General features: G+C 45.2%; 1 protein-coding gene across 1 annotated transcript in view; it reads left to right on the top strand.

Annotated features, from left to right (window-relative positions):
* Nucleotides 1–480: 480 nt before the first annotated feature.
* Nucleotides 481–21,699, top strand: part of LOC140346869 (whirlin-like) — a 165,072-nt gene continuing 143,853 nt past the window's right edge. Inside the window, exon 1 of the mRNA XM_072433089.1 lies at nt 481–1,270. Within this exon, the coding sequence (XP_072289190.1) occupies nt 560–1,270 (711 nt within the window). The 5' untranslated portion in view covers nt 481–559. The remainder of the gene's footprint in view (nt 1,271–21,699) is intronic.

Raw genomic sequence — 21,699 nt, 5'->3', positions numbered from 1 at the left:
GCGTCACATCCTCCTGAGGGCTCGCGGCCAGTTGCGCGCACGCAGCAGCTGAGACTCGGAGGAGGCGCGAGCCAAGCGCGGAGCATCAGTGACATCCACAGAGCGAGGAGCGCGCGGGAGAGACGAGCGCGCGCGCGGCTTTGGCGGGGGAATCACGCACGGGACGATTTTCACACGGTTTGGATCGGACGCATCTGGAGTGGCTTTTCAACCATCTTTTTTATTCATTTTTACGCAGCGCAACGGCTCAAATCGGCAAAAGTTCTAGAGGAAACAAGTTGACAATGTCAAAGGCTTTCGCGGGGACTCTTCGTGGACGTGTTCTTTCTCCTTTACGCACCGGGTTGTTCCATCCACTGAGGCTATAATAACAATAACAACCATTTTATTACGCAGCGCAGTGGCCCCAACCCGACTAACTTCAAGATCAGACTCGAGTTGAAGATGTCAAAGGCGCTGGCGAGGCCCCCCGGAGCGCCCTCATCCCGGGGCCGTCCGGCGCGCACCTGTTGAAGTCGGGACGCATCTTGACTCTTGAAATGCCCTGACCGTTGGCGGCATGAGCGCGGATCTGGAGCAGCAAGTTTCCCTCAACACTTCTTGCCTCAGCAGCTCCGGCGACGGCCACGGCGGCGGCGGCGACGGCTCCGGATGCGGCTCCGTCGGCCGCGCGCTCTCCGCGAACGTCCGGCGCCTCCACAACTCGCTCAACGTGCTCCTGGACGACGTGGAGCGCGAGCAGTTCATCCACTGCCTCAATGTGTATCACGCCAAGCGCAACGTGTACGACCTGGTGCAGACGCTCAAAGTCATCCTGGGCGCGGGCGCCAAGCGGCAGCTGCTCCCGATGCTGCGGCTCGTCATCCCGCGCTCCGACCAGCTCCTGTTCGACCAGTACACGTCCGAGGGGCTCTACCTGAAGCCCGAGCTGCTCGCGAGTAACGGGACGGCGGACGGCTACGGGGAGGGGGACGACCTGGCGCTGCAGAAGTATGTGACGTGCGTCCAGGAGCAGAGCGGCGGCGGCGGCGGCGGGTTCCTGGACTGGCCGTTTTTGGGAGAGGTGCGTAAAGTGACCCTGACCCGCACGCGCAGCCTGGAGGGTTTGGGGTTCAGCATCAGGGGAGGCGCGGAGCACGGCGTGGGGATCTACGTGTCCCTGGTGGAGCCCGGGTCCTTCGCGGAGAGGGAGGGGCTCCGGGTCGGCGACCAGATCGTGACCGTGAATGACATGATGTTCGACGGGGTCACGCACATCGAGGCGGTCAAGGTAAGGGCGGCGCGCGCGTGCGGGACGGTGCGGGACGGGGCGGGACGGTTATTTAAGGACACGGAGCAAAACATCTCTAAAGTAAAAGTTAAATATCACTTGTTAAAATGCACTTGGGTTGTCACGATTATTGGGATTTTATCGATAATCGTGATTATTCAGGTCATAATATAATCGTAAGAACCAAAAAAATAATAGTGTGTATTTTAAAGGCAAAATTAAGTCTTTTTTAGTTCAATCTCTTGTCAAAAAATATACCTAAATGTAAAGAGCTTCATTCTATCCGGCTGTTTTGGTCAAATTTGACTTTATTTTGTCTTTCAGAAACATAACATAAGACAATTAAAGATTTCCCTGTTGTTTTGGTCACAGTCTCAATCATCGTGAATAATTGTTAAATCGTGATGTTTTTGATATGAACATTTTGATATAGTGAAATTCCTACTTGTGACAGGTTCTCATGCATGTTTTAAACTTGTTTGGCGGTACCTGTGGATATTGCTTGGGGCCCCTATGCAAAATTTACTTTCGGGTATTGTTTTTTTTTTTCCTTTTTATGCACTCCTCCAATTCATGTATTGACATTAATATTCCACCAGGACATTGCTTCAAAGGGATACACAACAGTCAAACAAGTCTCAGAACTATAAATAACAGGCTGATGGTGCAATAAAGCAGCTCAGGGTGAAAGTGAGATCACTCAACTCAAGTGAACCAACTCTAATCTCACTCTGATCTCACAAAGCCCCTCTGTGGGAGCAGGGGCCGGGCACAAAAAGCCTTAAAGGGGATGGTCTCCTTAATGGGAAGTGGACAATGTTTGAAAAATGAGAAAACACTTCCGGAAAATACGACAATACTCTTGAGATCAAAGTGAACCTGGAAAATAAACTCCAGTGGGACCTTTTTCCTTCATAAAATATAAGCCAGTATTGATATTAGCGCCGCTATCTATATAAGATAAGATAAAAAAAGATATTCCTTTATTGTCCCACATGGGGAAATTTCATTGGTGCAACGCAGGTAGATACAGAGGTAGATCCAGAAGAACAGATCACTTATAGGAAGTCTGAAAAACACTTTCAGTAGAAGATCTCCCATAAATAAATAAGAACTCCCATAGACAAATAAATAACTACATAAATACCATTGCATGTGATCACGACAGTAATTGCACGAATAATGGGTTAGGATGTGTCACGACGGCACATGGATTGCACATGAATTTCACAGTAATTGCACATATGACAGAATTGCACATGGTTAGGTCAGTATTGCGAGTGTTCAGGACTAACAGTGTTTGTTATAAAGTCTGACAGCAGCAGGAAGGAAAGACCTGCGAAACCTCTCCTTCACACAGCGAGGGTGGATCAGTCTGTCACTGAAGCTGTGTGAGTGTCCTGCAGGGGGCGACACTCATGGTCAAGCATATTGTCCATTCTGTAACGTTTCTACCCAAAATAATAGAAATGTATTAGTATTGTGCTGATATATGATACTAACGTGCACATTTTGGCCTTTTGTTGTTTCCTCAAAGTCACTTAAAGTACTTTTTTACCTCATTACACTTATAGAGGGGATAAAACATGGCTTAGCGTTGCGTCTGTGACAAATGCGTTTCTGACGGGGACATTTTGGTGACACGCAGACCTCGGTACATCCGTCTTTTCCCAAGGTTAACAGGATTTGGGAGTTTGGACATTGTGTTACGGAGCTGCCAGGTTCACTCAGGCTGGACGAGCTCCACGTTTGGAAATGACGGATGAGAGGAGCAGATTTAATTATAAAATGTGTCTACTTTTTTGACTTAAGGAAGTAGGATAGATGTACAATGTGCCCCGTCCCTCCAAACTCACAAAGGGCTCGAGTAATCAATCATTATTCTATTTAATTCCACATGTGCAATTCTGTCGTATGTGCAATTGCTGTTGGAATTCATGTGCAATTACTGTGAAATTCATGTGCAATCTATGTGCTGTCGTGACACATATTCATGTGCAATTACTGTCGGGATCACATGCAATGGTATTTATTTATTTATTTATTTGTCTATGGGAGTTTTTATTTATTTATAGGAGATCTTCTACTGAAAGTGTTTTTCAGACTTCCTATAAGTGATCTGTTCTTCTGTATCTACCTCTGTATCTACCTGCGTTGCACCAATGAAATTTCCCCATGTGGGACAATAAAGGAATATCTTATCTTATAACTGTACAACAAAAGGTGCACTGTATCCGTCTGTATCCGTCACCTAAATCCGTCTCCTAAATTGTTCCATAGTATACATTATCTACTGTTTTTATATTGAAAAAAAGTCCATATATTACTTCAGAATACTTGCTTCTCATTGTGAGCGGGCGCGGCTCTCCACAGATCTCAGGTCTCGTTTATAAAGCGCATGTTATTTGTGAGCTATAAAAAGAAGCGTCCAAAACTCAGAGCTTTGTGCAGAGGTTTGTGCTCAAAGAGATGAGAAATGTCCCTCTGTACCTCTTTCCCTCTGTCCCACTGTCCCTCTTTACCACTGTCCCTCTGCCCCACTGTCCCTCTGTCCCACCGTCTCGCCGTTCCTCTGTCCCACTGTCCCTCTTTACCACTATCCCTCTTTCCCACTGTCCCACTGTCCCACTGTCCCACTGTCTCACCGTTCCTCTGTCCCACTGTCCCACTGTCCCACTGTCCCTCTGTCCCACTGTCCCTCTGTACTACTGTCCCACTGTCCCTCTGCCCCACCGTCCCTCTGTCCCACTGTCCCTCTGTTCCACTGTCCCTCTGTCCCTCTGCCCCACCGTCCCTCTGTCCCACTGTCCCTCTGTCCCACTGTCCCTCTGCCCCACCGTCCCTCTGTCCCACCGTCCCTCTGTCCCACTGTCCCTCGGTCACTCTGTTCTACTGTCCCTCTGTCCCACTGTCCCTCTGTTCCACTGTCCCTCTGTCCCACTGTCCCTCTGTTCCACTGTCCCTCTGTCCCACTGTCCCTCTGTTCCACTGTCCCTCTGTCCCACTGTCCCTCTGTTCCACTGTCCCTCTGTCCCACTGTCCCTCTGCCCCTCTGTCCCACCGTCCCTCTGTCCCACCGTCCCTCTGTCCCACTGTCCCTCTGTCCCACTGTCCCTCTGCCCCTCTGTCCCACCGTCCCTCTGTCCCACCGTCCCTCTGTCCCACTGTCCCTCTGCCCCTCTGTCCCACTGTCCCTCTGTCCCACTGTCCCTCGGTCACTCTGTCCCTCTGTCTTTAGTGTTTCTCTTAGTCCGTCTGTTGGACTTGGATCTCTTCTTCACTGTGATTCTCTTTCAAAGTTTCTTCTTTTTCCCACTGGGTTTTTAGTAGTTTCTCTTTGCAGAATGAGGGTCTAAGGACGAGACGCTCTGGGACAGTCATGAACGTGAACGTTGGTTCATCTGCTTCTCTCTTATGGACCAATGACTGTTTCATTGTTTGATATTCTGACTTTCTGTTGGTAGATTCAACAATTTTGAAAATTGTTGTGTCCTGTGAGGAAACTGCAGTCGGGGTTTGGGCTTCAAAAAATGTATTAAAAACAAAATGAGAGTTTAAGGAATTTTGTGTTTTGTCCGTAGTACACCGTGCTCCACCAGGTTACACCGTACTCCACCAGGTTACACCGTGCTCCACCAGAGAGGTTACACAGCGCTCCACCAGAGAGGTTACACAGCGCTCCACCAGAGAGGTTACACAGCGCTCCACCAGGTTACACAGCGCTCCACCAGGTTACACCGTGCTCCACCAGAGAGGTTACACTGTTCTCCATCAGGTTACACAGTGCTCCACCAGAGAGGTTACACAGTGCTCCACCAGAGAGGTTACACAGCGCTCCACCAGAGAGGGTGTTACACAGCGCTCCACCAGAGAGGTTACACAGCGCTCCACCAGAGAGGTTACACAGCGCTCCACCAGAGAGGTTACACCGTGCTCCACCAGAGAGGTTACACTGTTCTCCATCAGGTTACACAGTGCTCCACCAGAGAGGTTACACAGCGCTCCACCAGAGAGGTTACACAGCGCTCCACCAGAGAGGTTACACAGTGCTCCACCAGAGAGGTTACACAGCGCTCCACCAGAGAGGGTGTTACACAGCGCTCCACCAGAGAGGTTACACAGCGCTCCACCAGAGAGGTTACACAGCGCTCCACCAGAGAGGTTACACCGTGCTCCACCAGAGAGGTTACACAGCGCTCCACCAGAGAGGTTACACAGCGCTCCACCAGAGAGGTTACACAGCACTCCACCAGAGAGGTTACACCGTGCTCCACCAGAGAGGTTACACTGTTCTCCATCAGGTTACACAGTGCTCCACCAGAGAGGTTACACAGCACTCCACCAGAGAGGTTACACAGCACTCCACCAGAGAGGTTACACCGTGCTCCACCAGAGAGGTTACACCGTGCTCCACCAGAGAGGTTACACTGTTCTCCATCAGGTTACACAGTGCTCCACCAGAGAGGTTACACAGCGCTCCACCAGAGAGGGTGTTACACAGCGCTCCACCAGAGAGGTTACACAGCGCTCCATCAGAGAGGTTACACAGCGCTCCACCAGAGAGGTTACACAGCACTCCACCAGAGAGGTTACACCGTGCTCCACCAGAGAGGTTACACCGTGCTCCACCAGAGAGGTTACACTGTTCTCCATCAGGTTACACAGTGCTCCACCAGAGAGGTTACACAGTGCTCCACCAGAGAGGTTACACCGTGCTCCACCAGAGAGGTTACACCGTGCTCCACCAGAGAGGTTACACTGTTCTCCATCAGGTTACACAGTGCTCCACCAGAGAGGTTACACAGCGCTCCACCAGAGAGGTTACACCGTGCTCCACCAGAGAGGTTACACAGCGCTCCACCAGGTTACACAGCACTCCACCAGAGAGGTTACACCGTGCTCCACCAGAGAGGTTACACCGTGCTCCACCAGAGAGGTTACACTGTTCTCCATCAGGTTACACAGTGCTCCACCAGAGAGGTTACACAGGGCTCCACCAGAGAGGTTACACAGTGCTCCACCAGAGAGGTTACACAGCGCTCCACCAGAGAGGTTACACAGCGCTCCACCAGAGAGGTTACACAGCGCTCCACCAGAGAGGTTACACAGCGCTCCACCAGAGAAGTTACACAATGCTCCACCAGAGAGGTTACACAGGGCTCCACCAGAGAGGTTACACAATGCTCCACCAGAGAGGTTACACAGCGCTCCACCAGAGAGGTTACGCCGTGCTCCACCAGAGAAGTTACACAATGCTCCACCAGAGAGGTTACACAGTGCTCCATCAGGTTACACAGTGCATGGTAAACCTTTAAGTACCATAAACAGTTCCAACAAGTGAGCAACATGCGCCACTAAACCTTTCAAGCCATCAACAGTGTTTAAAACAAAATAAATAAAATCACACTTCCTTTGAAACACCTTAACTGAACTTTTAGTGGATTAATTAATGCAAAACTCTTTATTTTTCTTTTTATTAGGCTTCAACCGAGTCCTCTTCTGTCTCGAGATTCATAATAAATAAGTGTCGCACGGTCTAGATACGTCAGACTAAATACATGCAGAGAAAACAAGTGCGATGCGTAGGACAATCAAGGCTATTTTTACCTCTCTGACAGAAGCAGTGGAAAACATCTATTACCGCGAGGACCTGCGCTACCTCGGCCTCCCACACGCACTTCAGTTTGTCAGGTTTCAAAGTCAGCGCTGGCATTAGAAATATGGCGTAACGTAACAGGCAAAGCGGGATTTCACTGTACGGAGATGTGGAAAATGTAGAGACTGAGGGCGTTTGACGGATGACGGACAAATGAGCGGTGTTCTTATGGAAAGAGAGCAGCGTTTTGCTTAAAGATAAAGACTGAATCTACTCTATTTATCCTGTGCTCGCCGGTCATGCAGTGGTTTCGACCATTTGCCGAATGTCTCTTATCTCTCTCTCTTTGACACGCTACGATACCCTGTCAAATAAAGTCTTCTGGTCAGAATAGTTACCGGCACATTCTATATACCGCAGTTTAAATGAAGGCGTTTTAAGTCGAACCATTGCAATCTTAAATTTCTACTATCAATTTGAAACTTTTCCTGTAGTTTAGTCACATAAAAGTAAGACAAAAATGTATTACAGCTTTTCATTGTGTAATATTTTATATAGAAATTAGATATATAAGGTTTACAGTTCTTGCTTAATTTTGTTGACGCATTAGTTACAAAAGACATGTAATTTATTTTCCACCTCATTTTTTAGATTCAAAAATTTAATAAATCAGCTTGAAATTAGATCTGAACAAATTCTGCAGCACAATCTGTCAAAAATCTTATTAAGTACTAGATTGTGAAGTTAAGTACCCTCAGTGCTGATCTTGATGCAAGTTGAGAAAATGAAATAATAAAAAATGTTAAGGTGCAGATGTTGTCCACATAAAAGCCTTATGTTGAGAGCACACTGACCAAAGCAAGCAAACAAACAAACAAACAAACAAACAAACAACCGTACCTTATTTCAAACAGCAACAAAACTAGACAGTGCGTAGTTATAGAGCCCTATGGGAAAGTCACACAAAAGAATGATGTGATGCTCTGCTGCTCCGTGACTCACTGTTGGCCCCAGAGCTGCAGCCCAAATAAACCCTTGTGTTAACACGGCCCTGTGAGTGAGATATTAAGCCTAATATACTGATTAATTCTTAGTATATAATTATTTAATCTCTAAAAACTAAATATGTATGTAATCCCTCATTCATCCTTGAGTGGTTCATATAACAAAGATGACCCAACTTGTCTCTCATAAATAAGTACATTTTGTTTCACCCCCAAAAAAGTATTGCAAAAAAAATAATAATAAAAGAAATTGTGTTCCATTGTAGAATTTTGTTGTATTGTCTGGAATCTGTTTTTTTTTTTAAATACTAAATGTTTTGACTCTCATCCAAGAGTCATTCTCAAACTGCGAATCGAGTCTGGGAACTCAGGTTTATATCCTACTCTGAGTAAGACCTGCCCACCGGGCGGGACCTCCTGATAAAGGGACTTTTTGGTTTCACTTGAGACTATCTACATCCTATTTTAAACTGACTTTGGCTCTCTCCTCACTGAGTGCCTGATCAGCATCAGAATGCCCCGGGCATCTACCGCTCTAGGGTTTCAAGACACTATATAAATATATAAGTATAAATATATATGAATCTTAAACCTCCATTTCGGTTTAAAGAAACAACGTTTTTTAAACAGAGATTACCTCCTTTACTCCTCTTTCAAAGCATATCTTCTCCTGCTCAGAATCTTCCCCTCACTGTCTTCAATAAAGTGGTTTGTGGCTTTAAGATGCAGATGCACGGCACTCTGTGGTCCTGATCTCCAGTGTCTTCTGTGCTGATAAAGCCTCTTTTGCAGAGGCTGTTTAGTCTCTCCTATGTATCGCTCTTCAGACTTTTCTTCACTTGGATAGAATACACTTCACTGCTCAGTTTTTGTGTCGGCTTCTTGTCCTTAGGATGAACCAGTTTTTGACTGGTTTAAAATAGACAGGAATATCATGTTGCCTAAAAAATCTTTACAGTTTTTCAGACAGTCCCGAGACAGGGAACACCTTTCCTTCTCTGTTCTGTTTCCCCTTTGCCCCTTTTGTCCTGCTTTTTGGTTCTCTTCACTCTGTTGAGAGCCCAATCCGGGTATCTACAGGCTGAGAGAGCATTCCGGACATGTTTTTCCTCTTTCCTCTTGCCCTCTGAGCTGGTGGGCACCTCTTGCCCTCTGAGCTGGTGGGCACCTCTTGCCCTCTGAGCTGGTGGGCACCTCTTGCCCTCTGAGCTGGTGGGCACCTCTTGCCCTCTGAGCTGGTGGGCACCTCTGGCCCTCTGAGCTGGTGGGCACCTCTTGCCCTCTGAGCTGGTGGGCACCTCTTGCCCTCTGAGCAGGTGGGCACCTCTTGCCCTCTGAGCAGGTGGGTACCTCTTGCCCTCTGAGCAGGTGGGCACCTCTTGCTCTCTGAGCTAGTTGGCACCTCTTGCCCTCTGAGCAGGTGGGCACCTCTTGCCCTCTGAGCTGGTGGGCACCTCTTGCCCTCTGAGCATGTGGGCACCTCTTGCCCTCTGAGCTGGTGGGCACCTCTTGCCCTTTGAGCTGGTGGGCACCTCTTGCCCTCTGAGCAGGTGGGCACCTCTTGCCCTCTGAGCTGGTGGGCACCTCTTGCCCTCTGAGCAGGTGGGCACCTCTTGCTCTCTGAGCTAGTTGGCACCTCTTGCCCTCTGAGCTGGTGGGCACCTCTTGCCCTCTGAGCAGGTGGGCACCTCTTGCCCTCTGAGCAGGTGGGCACCTCTTGCTCTCTGAGCTAGTTGGCACCTCTTGCCCTCTGAGCTGGTGGGCACCTCTGGCCCTCTGAGCTGGTGGGCACCTCTTGCCCTCTGAGCTGGTGGGCACCTCTTGCCCTCTGAGCAGGTGGGCACCTCTTGCCCTCTGAGCAGGTGGGTACCTCTTGCCCTCTGAGCAGGTGGGCACCTCTTGCTCTCTGAGCTAGTTGGCACCTCTTGCCCTCTGAGCAGGTGGGCACCTCTTGCCCTCTGAGCTGGTGGGCACCTCTTGCCCTCTGAGCATGTGGGCACCTCTTGCCCTCTGAGCTGGTGGGCACCTCTTGCCCTTTGAGCTGGTGGGCACCTCTTGCCCTCTGAGCAGGTGGGCACCTCTTGCCCTCTGAGCTGGTGGGCACCTCTTGCCCTCTGAGCAGGTGGGCACCTCTTGCTCTCTGAGCTAGTTGGCACCTCTTGCCCTCTGAGCTGGTGGGCACCTCTTGCCCTCTGAGCAGGTGGGCACCTCTTGCCCTCTGAGCAGGTGGGCACCTCTTGCTCTCTGAGCTAATTGGCACCTCTTGCCCTCTGAGCAGGTGGGCACCTCTTGCCCTCTGAGCTGGTGGGCACCTCCTGGGCACTGTGTTGTAGTGTTCTGATCACTCCAGGCTTGTGCTGTAGTAGGTGGTTAGAACCAAAGAGCAGGGTGGGCAGGGCTTACACAGAGTAAGATATACAACTGTTTTTCATATTCTTTATACATTTATCGATTATTAACATTAGTTGGTAAAAGTTGGTCATGAATTGCACTTTTTGACTTTTTCAACACATCTATTTCGGTGCTTGTGCTCCTGTCTTGAGCTGACAAACCCTTGTGGTATATCATAGGAGGGCAGGGGTTATTTATGTAAAAGAAAATAACAGTTTGAGTTTGAGGTAGATCATATATTATTCTAGACTGCAAATAGAGGCAGATCAGTGGGAGAAAAGAAGAATCCTGTAATGGTACAAGAGAGGCATTTTGAGGGGCCATTTATAAACATGAACCTTGCGTCGCCTCCGTGAGAGGACGGGCGGCTTTAGCACTGCGACGCGGGGATTTCTGCCAAAGGTCTGTGAAATAGAAGAGTTTCACCGGCGATGTGACAGAATTTTATATCAGCTGCGTCTCCGAGTTTCTACGACTTTATGACCTGAACCTTCCAGACTGGTGACAGAACGTGCTGCAGGTGTCTCGTGGCTCACACAGGCATCTGAAACCCAGTACATTTTAAGTGCATGTTTACGTTCTGAATATGGTTTGTTCTGAATGTCGTCGTTTTATGTCCTTTGCTGCAGAACTGAGTCAGGCCTGATTATTGTATTGTAATCCTTCGTTCCTGCGTAAAAGTAAAATAAATGAACGAGAAGTTTTTCCTGAATCCTGTCGAGTTGTTCTGCTGTAGCTAATCGAAAAGATATACTTGCGTTTATCTTTGCCAGATCAATATTTGGCAGTTGTATAACTTTACTACGCACTGTACTTAGTAGTTTAACGTCATACAGCAACGTTTGTGTCTTGTATTTTCTATAAAAGCTCATCCAATTTGACATTTTCCAATCAAATGATGCTCCAAATGTCCACATGACATTATGATTCTTTAGTTCTGTCATGTTATATTACAGATGGTGTTATAAGATAAAGTAATTAGACAGGTAAATTCCCCGATCACATTATAATCCCTCCGTAATAAGAGGTTAAATGTAGACCTATGTTTGGTTAGAGCGCATCGATAATCCAATTATGTTTCTGCGTTAGGCTAGCACGGCTGAATCACAACAGGACGCCTAATTTCAGGGCCGATTTTATTGATCACTTTATGCTACTGCAGTATGTGGAACGTGAAAATGGCGATACGTACCTCGACATGATTGATTATAGTTTTTTTACGCTGGGGCTGCTCAAGTCGATGGTAAAAACAAACCTGCGACATGTTTAGATCGACTCGACACACACCAGCGAGACACGGATGATAGGGTTTTCAAAAGTATTTAAAGTCAGATGCTAATCAAGTACAGATTCAACAAAAAACATCACTAACAGGACAAATTTGACCTTTCCTGAACAGTTTTAGAACAATTTTGATATAAGACCACACGGTAACATAGATTAAATACTATTAATTTATGTAAACAAAGACTATTATCTATAAAAAAAACTACATTTCCAAATCAGTGGTTTCCAAATCGGTATCGAGTATTCTTTATCATCAAAATGCAATTGTGACAAGCCTTTCGGCCTCATGTTTAGATGTAGCAACCAGATAAACAAAGCTGGAGTAGCAAACAACCAAACTGGCACATTAACAAACAAATACAAATATTGAGAGTGTAAGTGTTCTGATATGGATAGCAGTGGGTCACAGTTTATGCTTAACCGTGTGCGTTTGGCTTGAGTCCAGGCGCTCCAGGCTCCGGCAGTCGCAGGGCAGTGAGTAACTAAGCCTGAATGTGGCCAGAATGTGCAGCGATGATCGTGGCTTTGCATAGATGCTAATAAAGTGCATTGTTATAAATAAAACATGTGGAATCAACTGTGAACTTGAACTGCAGTGGGCCGGCTCAACACCTCACTAACACGAGAGGACGGCAAATACGGATTACCACTGCAGCGATTGACACACACGGCACACACGCAACTGGAATGTTGACGCTAAATATGTGTCTTTATGTTATGACAATTAATGTGTATGTGCAATATGTGGTATACTGTGTGCACTAAAGCAAACTGTGAAGGGAATGGTAGTAGGGACGAAGAAGAGAGGAAGAAAAACGAACAAACAAATATAATGTCATGTAACTGAAAGATCATGACAATAATGCTTGAATTAGCTTTAATTATTTAGCTTGTTTTAATTTTTTATTCCTGGATATGTTTTTGTTGCAATGTTTTTATTTTATTCATTTTATTTATTCAATTTATTTATTTATTTTTAAATTATATATAGAGAGAACAAAATGGATAATAATAGCACAAGACGTCAAAAATAAATAAATTAAAAAAATCACGCTGTTCATTGTCTTTATAGTTTTCTTCAGTACCATAAAAGTATTGATAAGAGCATCTTTAGAGGACCAGACCAGGCTGCTGTGTCGCCAGTATCAATATTGCGTTGTATTTTGGAGCACATTTTAACCATTTGTAGCTCCGCCCATCTGTCAACACTCTTTGTTTTCACCCAAACAGGGCGTGGCCGTAGCGCTAGCCCATATTCCCCGTACGACCGGAAACATCTATCTGTAGATTGTGTCCATGGCATGGATTTTGAGGCCCAAATACATAAATCTGAAGTCATGTGGAAAGGCAATACCGTAAACATAGTACACAATATTTGTTTATTTATATTTATATTCATTTACCAGTCGGACCGCCACAAAACACACAATGATAATGAGCTAATCGTCAGCCACAGCTTTATATTTCACTCCGACAGGGTTTGACTCATAATAAAACACTCCATACTGGTGTTTACGTACTTTGGTGTCCTTTTTCTACTTATTGATGATGTGTGTTTACTTATTGAGTTGTGCGTTTTAGCTCAGGGATTTGAGGAAAAAAAGCAAAAGCATACATCTATGTTGTGTCTATACGTGTTATTCAAGAGTAACGTATAAATAATGTAAAAATTTCATTTTTTCGCCGTAGCACAGGCTAACTGAAAGGCTAACCGCGTGTTTTCAAAGGCGATCGCGTAATCGTACCACGTTCTAGTGCAGAAAAACCAAGACGTAACGCGATCTTTACCCGTTTTGCATAATTGCCCTTGATATTTTGGAGCATGTAATTACAAATTCTCAACTGAAGCGCATCTGAAGTGCTGACAAACCAAAAATGTACTTTACTGTAGTTGTTGTTTTTTTGGAAATCCTATGCTTCCAAAGAAGGAGGCCGTTTGAGGTCTTTCTCTGCTCCACGTTTTAATTAGCCCATGTTTGCCCGCCCCACACACAGCCCTAACGCACCAGACTGGCCTATAGCACTTATTTACTTGTTCTGACCCCTCTGGGAGCTGTTTGTTGTTACTTTATCGGGGCCCATTAATATTCATAGGCATGTGAACACTGTTAGCATTTAGCCTTTTGTGGTTATTGCTCCTATATTTCTCACTGAGAGCCTTTTGGTAGAGTTAGTGGGCTTTTGTGTGCGTGTGTGTGTGTGTGTGTGTGCGTGTGTGTGTGTGCATGCATGTGTGTGTGTGTGCGTGCATGTGTGTGTGTGTGTGTCATGGGTGAGCTACAGCTTTGAACGCTCTAGCAGAGAATCTCATTTGAGCAGATGAGATTAAGGGCTGTGGGTTTGTGCCGTAATATTGGGCTAATGAATAGTTTTCATGCTCCGGGCCCATGTAATGTAGTGCTAAACTCAATCCATTCCGACTTCATGCCCGCGCCGAACGTGACCGCGCGGCTCGGGTTTAACGGCCGCAGAGGAGCACCGTGTCGCTCGTTTGCGGTCACATGACATCACAATCGCACAGCACTCGACGGAGCCTTCGGTGTGGACTGTGGAGTTGTCGTCCCGGCTGATGGCTCGTGTTTCCGTCATTGCGGAGCCTGTGCACGTGAAACAAAACCCGGCACAGAGTTAATTGTCTTCTCTCTTTCGTTGTCGATAAACACAGTATAATTTCAGACAAGCCTCAGAAAGTGGCGCTTTAATTCGACTCCGCAGGGGGGATTGTTGTGAGCTGAAAAGACTTAAAGACTTAAAGATTGATGTGACAGGTTTGTGGAGCCAATCACAAACAACCAATGAATCGGTTCAGATTTCTGACACGTTGGGGATCTAATTGTGTAGTGTACGGCCCTAAATTACAAGCTATTTATTTATCTATTTACATGTTGAACTAACACATGTTCATTAAATACACCTTTTTGGTTGATTTTGTTTCATGTAAAGAAATGTACATACTTATTTGTTTCACCCAACTGAAATAAACTCAAGTGATATAAACATAAAACAGGAAATCTTGCTCTCTATCCATCTGTCTTTATTCTATTGTTGATTAGGCCGCGGTTATTTTATTACTTGCTTTACGGATTTTTAAATGAAATATATTGAACAGGCGGATGAAATATAAATATAATTTCATCATAAAAACATGTAGTATGCTTCTGATGGGTAAATAAAGGTTGTAGTAGATATCAACCATTATTGAGTGCTGTGAATTTGGTGACCCTTCATCAAATATTTAAAAAGCTATTAATAGATTAATTTTTATATTACATAATATTCCATAAAGAAAACACAAGTAAAACTTCATATGGAAAAATAAAGGTTGCTGTGGTGTCCATCATGTTGTATTTATTGTGTTATTCAAATTGTATTGCTCCATTTGATGTTCCAATCCAGCTATAAAACGTTTCCATTTTTGGTTTTGCTTTTGATGCCGGTCCCTAAGCACTCGTCTCGGCTCCGGCTGCACATTTGATGCCGGTCCCTAAGCACTCGTCTCGGCTCCGGCTGCACATTTGATGACGGTCCCTAAGCACTCGTCTCGGCTCCGGCTGCACATTTGATGACGGTCCCTAAGCACTTGTCTCGGCTCTAAACATTTACAACAGCTACTTCACGCCAATCAAACCTAAAAGTAACGTTTCAGCGGCATTGAGTGTATTTCTGTGTCAAACTGCGCACTCTTAACCTACAGTGGCCCGTTCATTTACGCTTCCTGTCGTGGACACAATTATGATGTATGTGACCAGAGTTAATGTCATGTCATAAATGTCATAAATCTCTTAAATAATCAATCCTACCTGTTAAACTCTCCTCACCTTCACATGCCCGCGACAACCCATACGACTAATATATATGTGCAGTCATAACAGGAGTAGGAGTACGTGTACTTTGCTCCCGCTGTGAATAGAGAGTATAATTATGTCTAATGACGTTTACAGGCCTTTCAATCATCTGTAGCTATGCGGCGCTTTCACGCGAGGCTATTAGTCACGGTTTAGCTGTAGTTTCCCCACATATCAACCGCAGATCACATAGATCAATAAAGAGAATAACACTTTACGCGCTTCTGTCACTGCATCTGCATCTGAACCGCGACACAGATTGACAAAAGGAGAAGTTAACTTTGGTGAAATGTCAGCTCAAAGTCACAATCAAAAGCCTCATCAGTGGATTTTAATGTAACAGTCAGTCAGAGTGTGTCACTCCACGATCCTGATTAGCTTGTGTTGTAGCGGCTTCACCTTCCACTATTCAAATGGAGGTTATTTAAAGTGGAAGTCGGGGTGTTAATTCAGTAGCGCTAATCCTCTGTTCACGCTTTATCAAGGCGTTTATAAGTGTGGTTGTTGTATTTAAACTTTGGCGTTAGTCGTTTCTAACAATAATTCTTAGTGATTCACATAAAGACCAGTTTAGAGCAGCTCTAAAACGTGGTTAAAGTTAGAGTAAACACGACACAACTTGTGGTTGATCATCAGCTTTATCTGCGTTTATTCCACTTTTCTGTGTGTTATTGTTATGTTTATGAAATGCGTTATACATTGTGTAGTGTTTAAAGTGCCCTCTACAGGTCGGACGACTCATTCAACTTAAATGCAGTTAAGATAAATATATTCATAACGTTGCAAAAAAATATATAAAAATGTTATCACAGAATGGCATGTTTTTTTTTGCTTTATAATTCCACTTCCTGTTTGTAATTGATGACATCACAGTAGGAATTTACCGGGCAAAAACTCATGTAATGTCACAATTGTTTTAATTTGACAAATAAAAATATATGAGAGCGACTTTATTTTGTTAAATTAATGTTTAGAGAGTCAAAAAAGTTGTTTCTGTCGACGCATAACCTATTGTGATGTCACTTCCTGTCATTTTCCTACAGATTTTTCTCCACAAATACCTGCTCGATTGGTGTAAAACTATGATTTATATGTGCAACAGGTATAAATACATGAAATAAAGTAAAAATCGTCAAAACTCGTCATAGGCACTTTAAGCTAGTGTATGTATAAGCTAGTACCACTCAACTTAAACACTAAAGTACAGGAAACGTGGCTCATGTGGTGTTTTATGCGGACCCCAGAATGGTGATTGCTAAATGGTGATTACTGACCTGCAAAACATTCCAAAAGAAGTCTGCGGACCCCCAGCGGACCCCACACCACAGCTTGAAACCCGCTGCGTTTGATCTAATGGCCCAAAGTTATACAAGAGTTACGCAAGTCCGCCGTATTCAAACATACTCGGCGACTTCTGAAATAGCACATGGAGTATCACCTCTCCATTCAGGAAGCCAGCGCTGCTCCAATCCCACTCCAAACTCTGCTCTATTTTTTACCCAGCATGCACCAGGGCAGGGACCTTATCAGCCGCCCGCGAAAACAAGCAGCTATTATTAAGGCCCACAGGGAAAGTCATGTGATAAAAGGAGAAGCTGTTTTGGTGGAGCGTTGCAGAAGTGCTTTATCTGGTGCTACGAGTCGGAAGCGCGGCGAGAGCGTTGACGACGGTGCCTTTAATTTGGATCAAAGTCAAGCTATTTCTGTGACGCTAAATGCACAGATTCGCAGGGCGGACGAGGGATTGGGACTTGTGTTATTATAGATGGCACAGACAGGGTGTAAACACAGTCACGGTAACAGAACGGAGTTTATGTTGTAATTGTCAAGAGCAGTGCATGAAATGTTTTTAAATGAATTGTCACATCGGGATGCAGTATTCATAACGTTTGAACTACTTTTGTGCAGCTTGGAATTTCATGGTTTACAGTTTAAAATCTATAGACTAAGACTCTTTAACTTAGATTTAACTTTGTCATCACAAAGAAATACAGAATGGAGGCAAACTACTGCAGACCATGATATATTTCAAAGTGTAAAGTACATCTGATTTAAAGGCTAAACAGAACAACTAAGAAAACTGTGAAAAGGTTTGTCCTTTAAAAAAGATGAAAACCCCTCTTTATCAGTGATGAGGGAGCTGCAGCCAGCTAACAATAGGATTATTATGGCCCATTACAGAGCTGTTAGGGGAACAAAGAGGATTAGATTCAGGTGAAACATAGACAGTGTAAACCAATAGACAAACAGGGCCAGGCTATTATAGCGAGGCTCCGCCCAGACTAGATCTGCAGATTGAGAATGACTCTTGGATGAAAGTCGAACGTGTCCAGATGATCCAACTGAAGCTTTTTCTACCCTGGAACACTCTTGGACGCTAAGTTAAACGTTGAGACACATCTTAGTGTTTGTAGATCATTTGAATATTGAGTGATTACAATTGATTTTGGTGTATGGACTTTAACGTATGGAGGAGCACTTCCTGAATTAGCAGTTAGTGACATCAAAAGGTGGAACCAAGCATTTTGAGCTCTGAGGAGGGAGACACTGAGGATAAAAAACATGACTAGAAGCTCAGATTTTAGCAACAAAATAGCAAAACAACATTTATATTGAATTTAATTTCGATAAAAGAGATCATTTTAAGGATTATGTCACAGAGTCGGCGAACGTTCTGATTCAGAGTGATAAACCAAACCAAGACAAATGTTGGAGTCGTTACTGTCCGTTCTCTAATGAGCTTGAGCTGAAAATAGCAGATCATTTGTTTCAGTTTCGACACATTTCAAAAAAGTTTGATTCGCTGTGATTTGCTTGATGACAGTTACTGGTTCAATGTCTATAACTTTATGTATAACTGTATTTAAACACATAACATTGGGCGCTGCAGTTTCTCCCTCACTCGCTTCACTCACAAATACAATAAAGTTAAAATGCCCCAAAAAGTTGGAGTTGTATCATTGTTCTTGGCGCGTTGTCCCGGCTCAGGTCAGTGTGTAACTCCAGGAGTCTTCCTCTTGTCCCGCTGCACTGCTCTTCTGTCACTTCTGTTCAAACTTCTGTGTTTACCCCTCACACTGCTCCGTCGTTCACGCTACATTTATTCCTCCGCTCGCCCGTCTGCATCGCCCTTCTCTACCTCGTCCTGCTCTCCTCTTTCACCCCTTCTCTCTCCCTTCTCCTGCTTGTCATTTCTCTCTCTGCGATCGCATCCTTGCTTCCCCTCTTCCCTCGCTCATTCCTCTTTTCTCACAGAATCTCTCTCTCGAACATCTCCCCATCTCTACCAACTCTCCTCTCCTCCCTTTTTCTCTCTCTCTCCACATCCTTCTGCCACCCTCTCTCTTTCCTCTTCCATCTCTTTGTCTCCTGCATGTTTCTCCTCCTCTCTTTTCTCTCTCTCTCTCTCTCTCTCTCTCTCTCTCTCTCTCACCTTATCTCTTCCCTCTCTCTTGTCGCTACATTTATTCCTCTGCTTGCCCGTCTGCATCGTCCTTCTCCACCTCGTCCTGCTCTCCTCTTTCACCCGTTCTCTCTTTCTTTCTCACAACCCTCCGCGATCACATCCTTGCTTCCCCTCTTCCCTCGCTCATTCCTCGCTCATTCCTCTTTTCTCTCTCTCGAACATCTCCCCTTTTCCACCAACTCTCCTCCCTCTCTCTCTCTCTCACCTTATTTCTTCCCTCTCTCTTTTCGCTACATTTATTCCTCCGCTCGCCCGTCTGCATCGCCCTTCTCTATCTCATCCTGCTCTCCTCTTTCACCCATTCTCTCTTTCTTTCACCCGTTCTCTCTTTCTTTCACCCGTTCTCTCTTTCTTTCTCACAGAATCTCTCTCTCACCTCTCTTGCTTGTCATTTACCCCTCTCTTTTCTCTCTCTCTCTCCTTTTCCCTTGCATATCTCTACTCCTTTCTTTTATCTCTGTTTCTCTCACTAACCTCTTCTCTTCCCTCCCTCTTGTCGCTCTCTCTTTCAGGAGCCATCTCACCCGCTCTCCTCTCTCGTGGCTTTTCCATCCTCGTTTCTCTGTCCGTCCTTTTCTTTTCCCCAGTCGCCACTCCTGCCTCACTCCTCTATATCTTCTCTCTCGCTCGTCTTCCATCTCTTACTCCACTCTCAACTCTCTCCTCCTCCTCCTCCTCCCCCCCTCCTCTCTCCCTCTCTCTTGTCGCTCTCTCTTTCTCTTTTTCTCCCTCTTCCATCCTCAGGTGCCATCTCACCCTCTCTCCTTACTCGCTTCTTTCCGTCTTTTACTCTCATCCTCGTTTCTCTGTCCGTCCTTCTCTTTTCCCCAGTTGCCACTCCTGCCTCACTCCTCTATATCTTCTCCCTCGCTCGTCTTCCATCTCTTTCTCCACGCTCTCCTCCTCCTCCTCCTCCTCCTCTCTCCCTCTCTTTCCCTCTCCTCCTGGCTCACTCACAGATCCCCTTTGGCTCAGGTGTTATGCTCTGGTTTCTACATATTCACGGGTCGATGTGCTTTGTTTTTTAGAGTGCACCACTTTATCACCTGCTGGACATTCGGACAGCACTAACGTCCTTCCCTCAGCCCTCGCTCTCTCCCTCCTTTCCATCCTTTTAAAAGATCAAACATAACAACTCAAAACACGACCGAAAGAGCAAAATTTGATATAAAAATGCAAGCTAGACAATCAAATGGCACGATCAGATCAAAAATAAAAGTGCCATTAAGTCTGAATGTCATTTTCCCCATTTGTCTGTTACATCGTCAGTCCAGTCCTTGATCGGGGTATGACTTTATAATAAAGGACGAGCCAAGACTATAAATATGTAACATGATCACAACTCAATTCATCTCCTAAGTCCTAATCCCATAATTAAGTAGTAACTAAACTTGAATCATCCTGAATAAAGTATATGTTTATTATTAGTACGCGTTTGTTCATGCTTTATTAAGGATAATAAGGCAGGTAGGTATCATAAAGTCTGTGGTGGGAAGATATATCTCAGTTGAATCGAAGTTGCAATTTGAAAAGTCGCAATTAGGCTGCAGTTATTTAGCAAATGTAATTGATTTATGCAAACAACAAATTACCCTGTCTAAATATGGGACTCTCAAATATTAAAAACGTACAGTAAATCTCAAATTGTGATGACAAGGCTCGTCAGAAGCGTCGCAATTAGCTCATTTTCCAAACCCGTTCAGGCTCATTACCGACGATGCTTCTCTTCTTCTCCTGCTCAGTCGACTCTCCTCTATCTCTTCTTTCTCTCTCACCTCTGCTCCCTCGCTCCTTTCCATCGAGCGTTGAAGTCTTTGTGCCTTACGGAATATTAAACTGTTGCTGCAGACTTGTCAGACTTGTGGATCACCAGAATCGTCCATAGCAGCAGCAGCAGCAGCAGCAGAAGAAGCAGCAGCAGCAGCAGCAGCAGCAGCAGCAGCAGCAGCAGAAGAAGCAGCAGCAGCAGCAGCAGCAGCAGCAGGAGCAGGAGCAGGAGCAGCAGCAGCAGCAGCAGCAGGAGCAGGAGCAGGAGCAGGAGCAGGAGCAGCAGCAGCAGCAGCAGCAGCAGCAGCAGCAGGAGCAGGAGCAGGAGCAGGAGCAGCAGCAGCAGCAGCAGCAGCAGCAGCAGCAGCAGCAGCAGAAGCAGCAGCAGCAGCAGCAGAAGCAGCAGCAGCAGCAGCAGCAGCAGCAGCAGCAGCAGCAGCAGCAGAAGCAGAATTACAGCCTGGAGCAGATGCAGCTGTTTGTGTTTTTGGAGTTCAGGACACATTGATCGTGATGCGACTCATTTCACAGTGAAATGAGGAGTCTGAGGCAGCGAGACTCAGGACAAAGTCATAAAATAAAAAAAACATATGAAGAAGAATCAGATATTACGTTCAGGATATTGAGATTCGTGAGCAATGGTCCAAAACTTATGAAACAAGAACTTGTTTTAATGGAGATTTGAGACTGCAAAAAGTGTGAGAAACAAACTCCATTATCACTATACTTATCGACACTAAAACAATACTTATTTCATCGAGTTGATAGAAAAACAACACATACTACTCCGGACTCTTCTCTATTATGCATTTTTTGGCTGGTGCAACTTATAGTCCAGAAAATATGGTACTACTTCTTCTTCTGATATATATATATATATATATATATATATATATGATATATATATGATATATAATGTGGTCCATATTGGAGTCTTCAGACGTCCAGGAGACATGCTTTCTGTGGCATTAGCATTCCATATCCAGCCTGGGTTAGAAAAACACATTAACCTTATCTGGCAATTACAACAAATTGCAGCCCAACCTTTAAGCGCTCTGTAATGTCGTTATTTT

This window comes from Eucyclogobius newberryi, unplaced genomic scaffold (genome assembly GCF_026437365.1).
Source record: "Eucyclogobius newberryi isolate DKJ021-1_F unplaced genomic scaffold, fEucNew1.0.hap1 SCAF_6, whole genome shotgun sequence".
In the NCBI taxonomy this organism is placed as follows: domain Eukaryota; kingdom Metazoa; phylum Chordata; class Actinopteri; order Gobiiformes; family Gobiidae; genus Eucyclogobius; species Eucyclogobius newberryi.
This window is presented reverse-complemented; position numbering and strand designations above follow the sequence as displayed.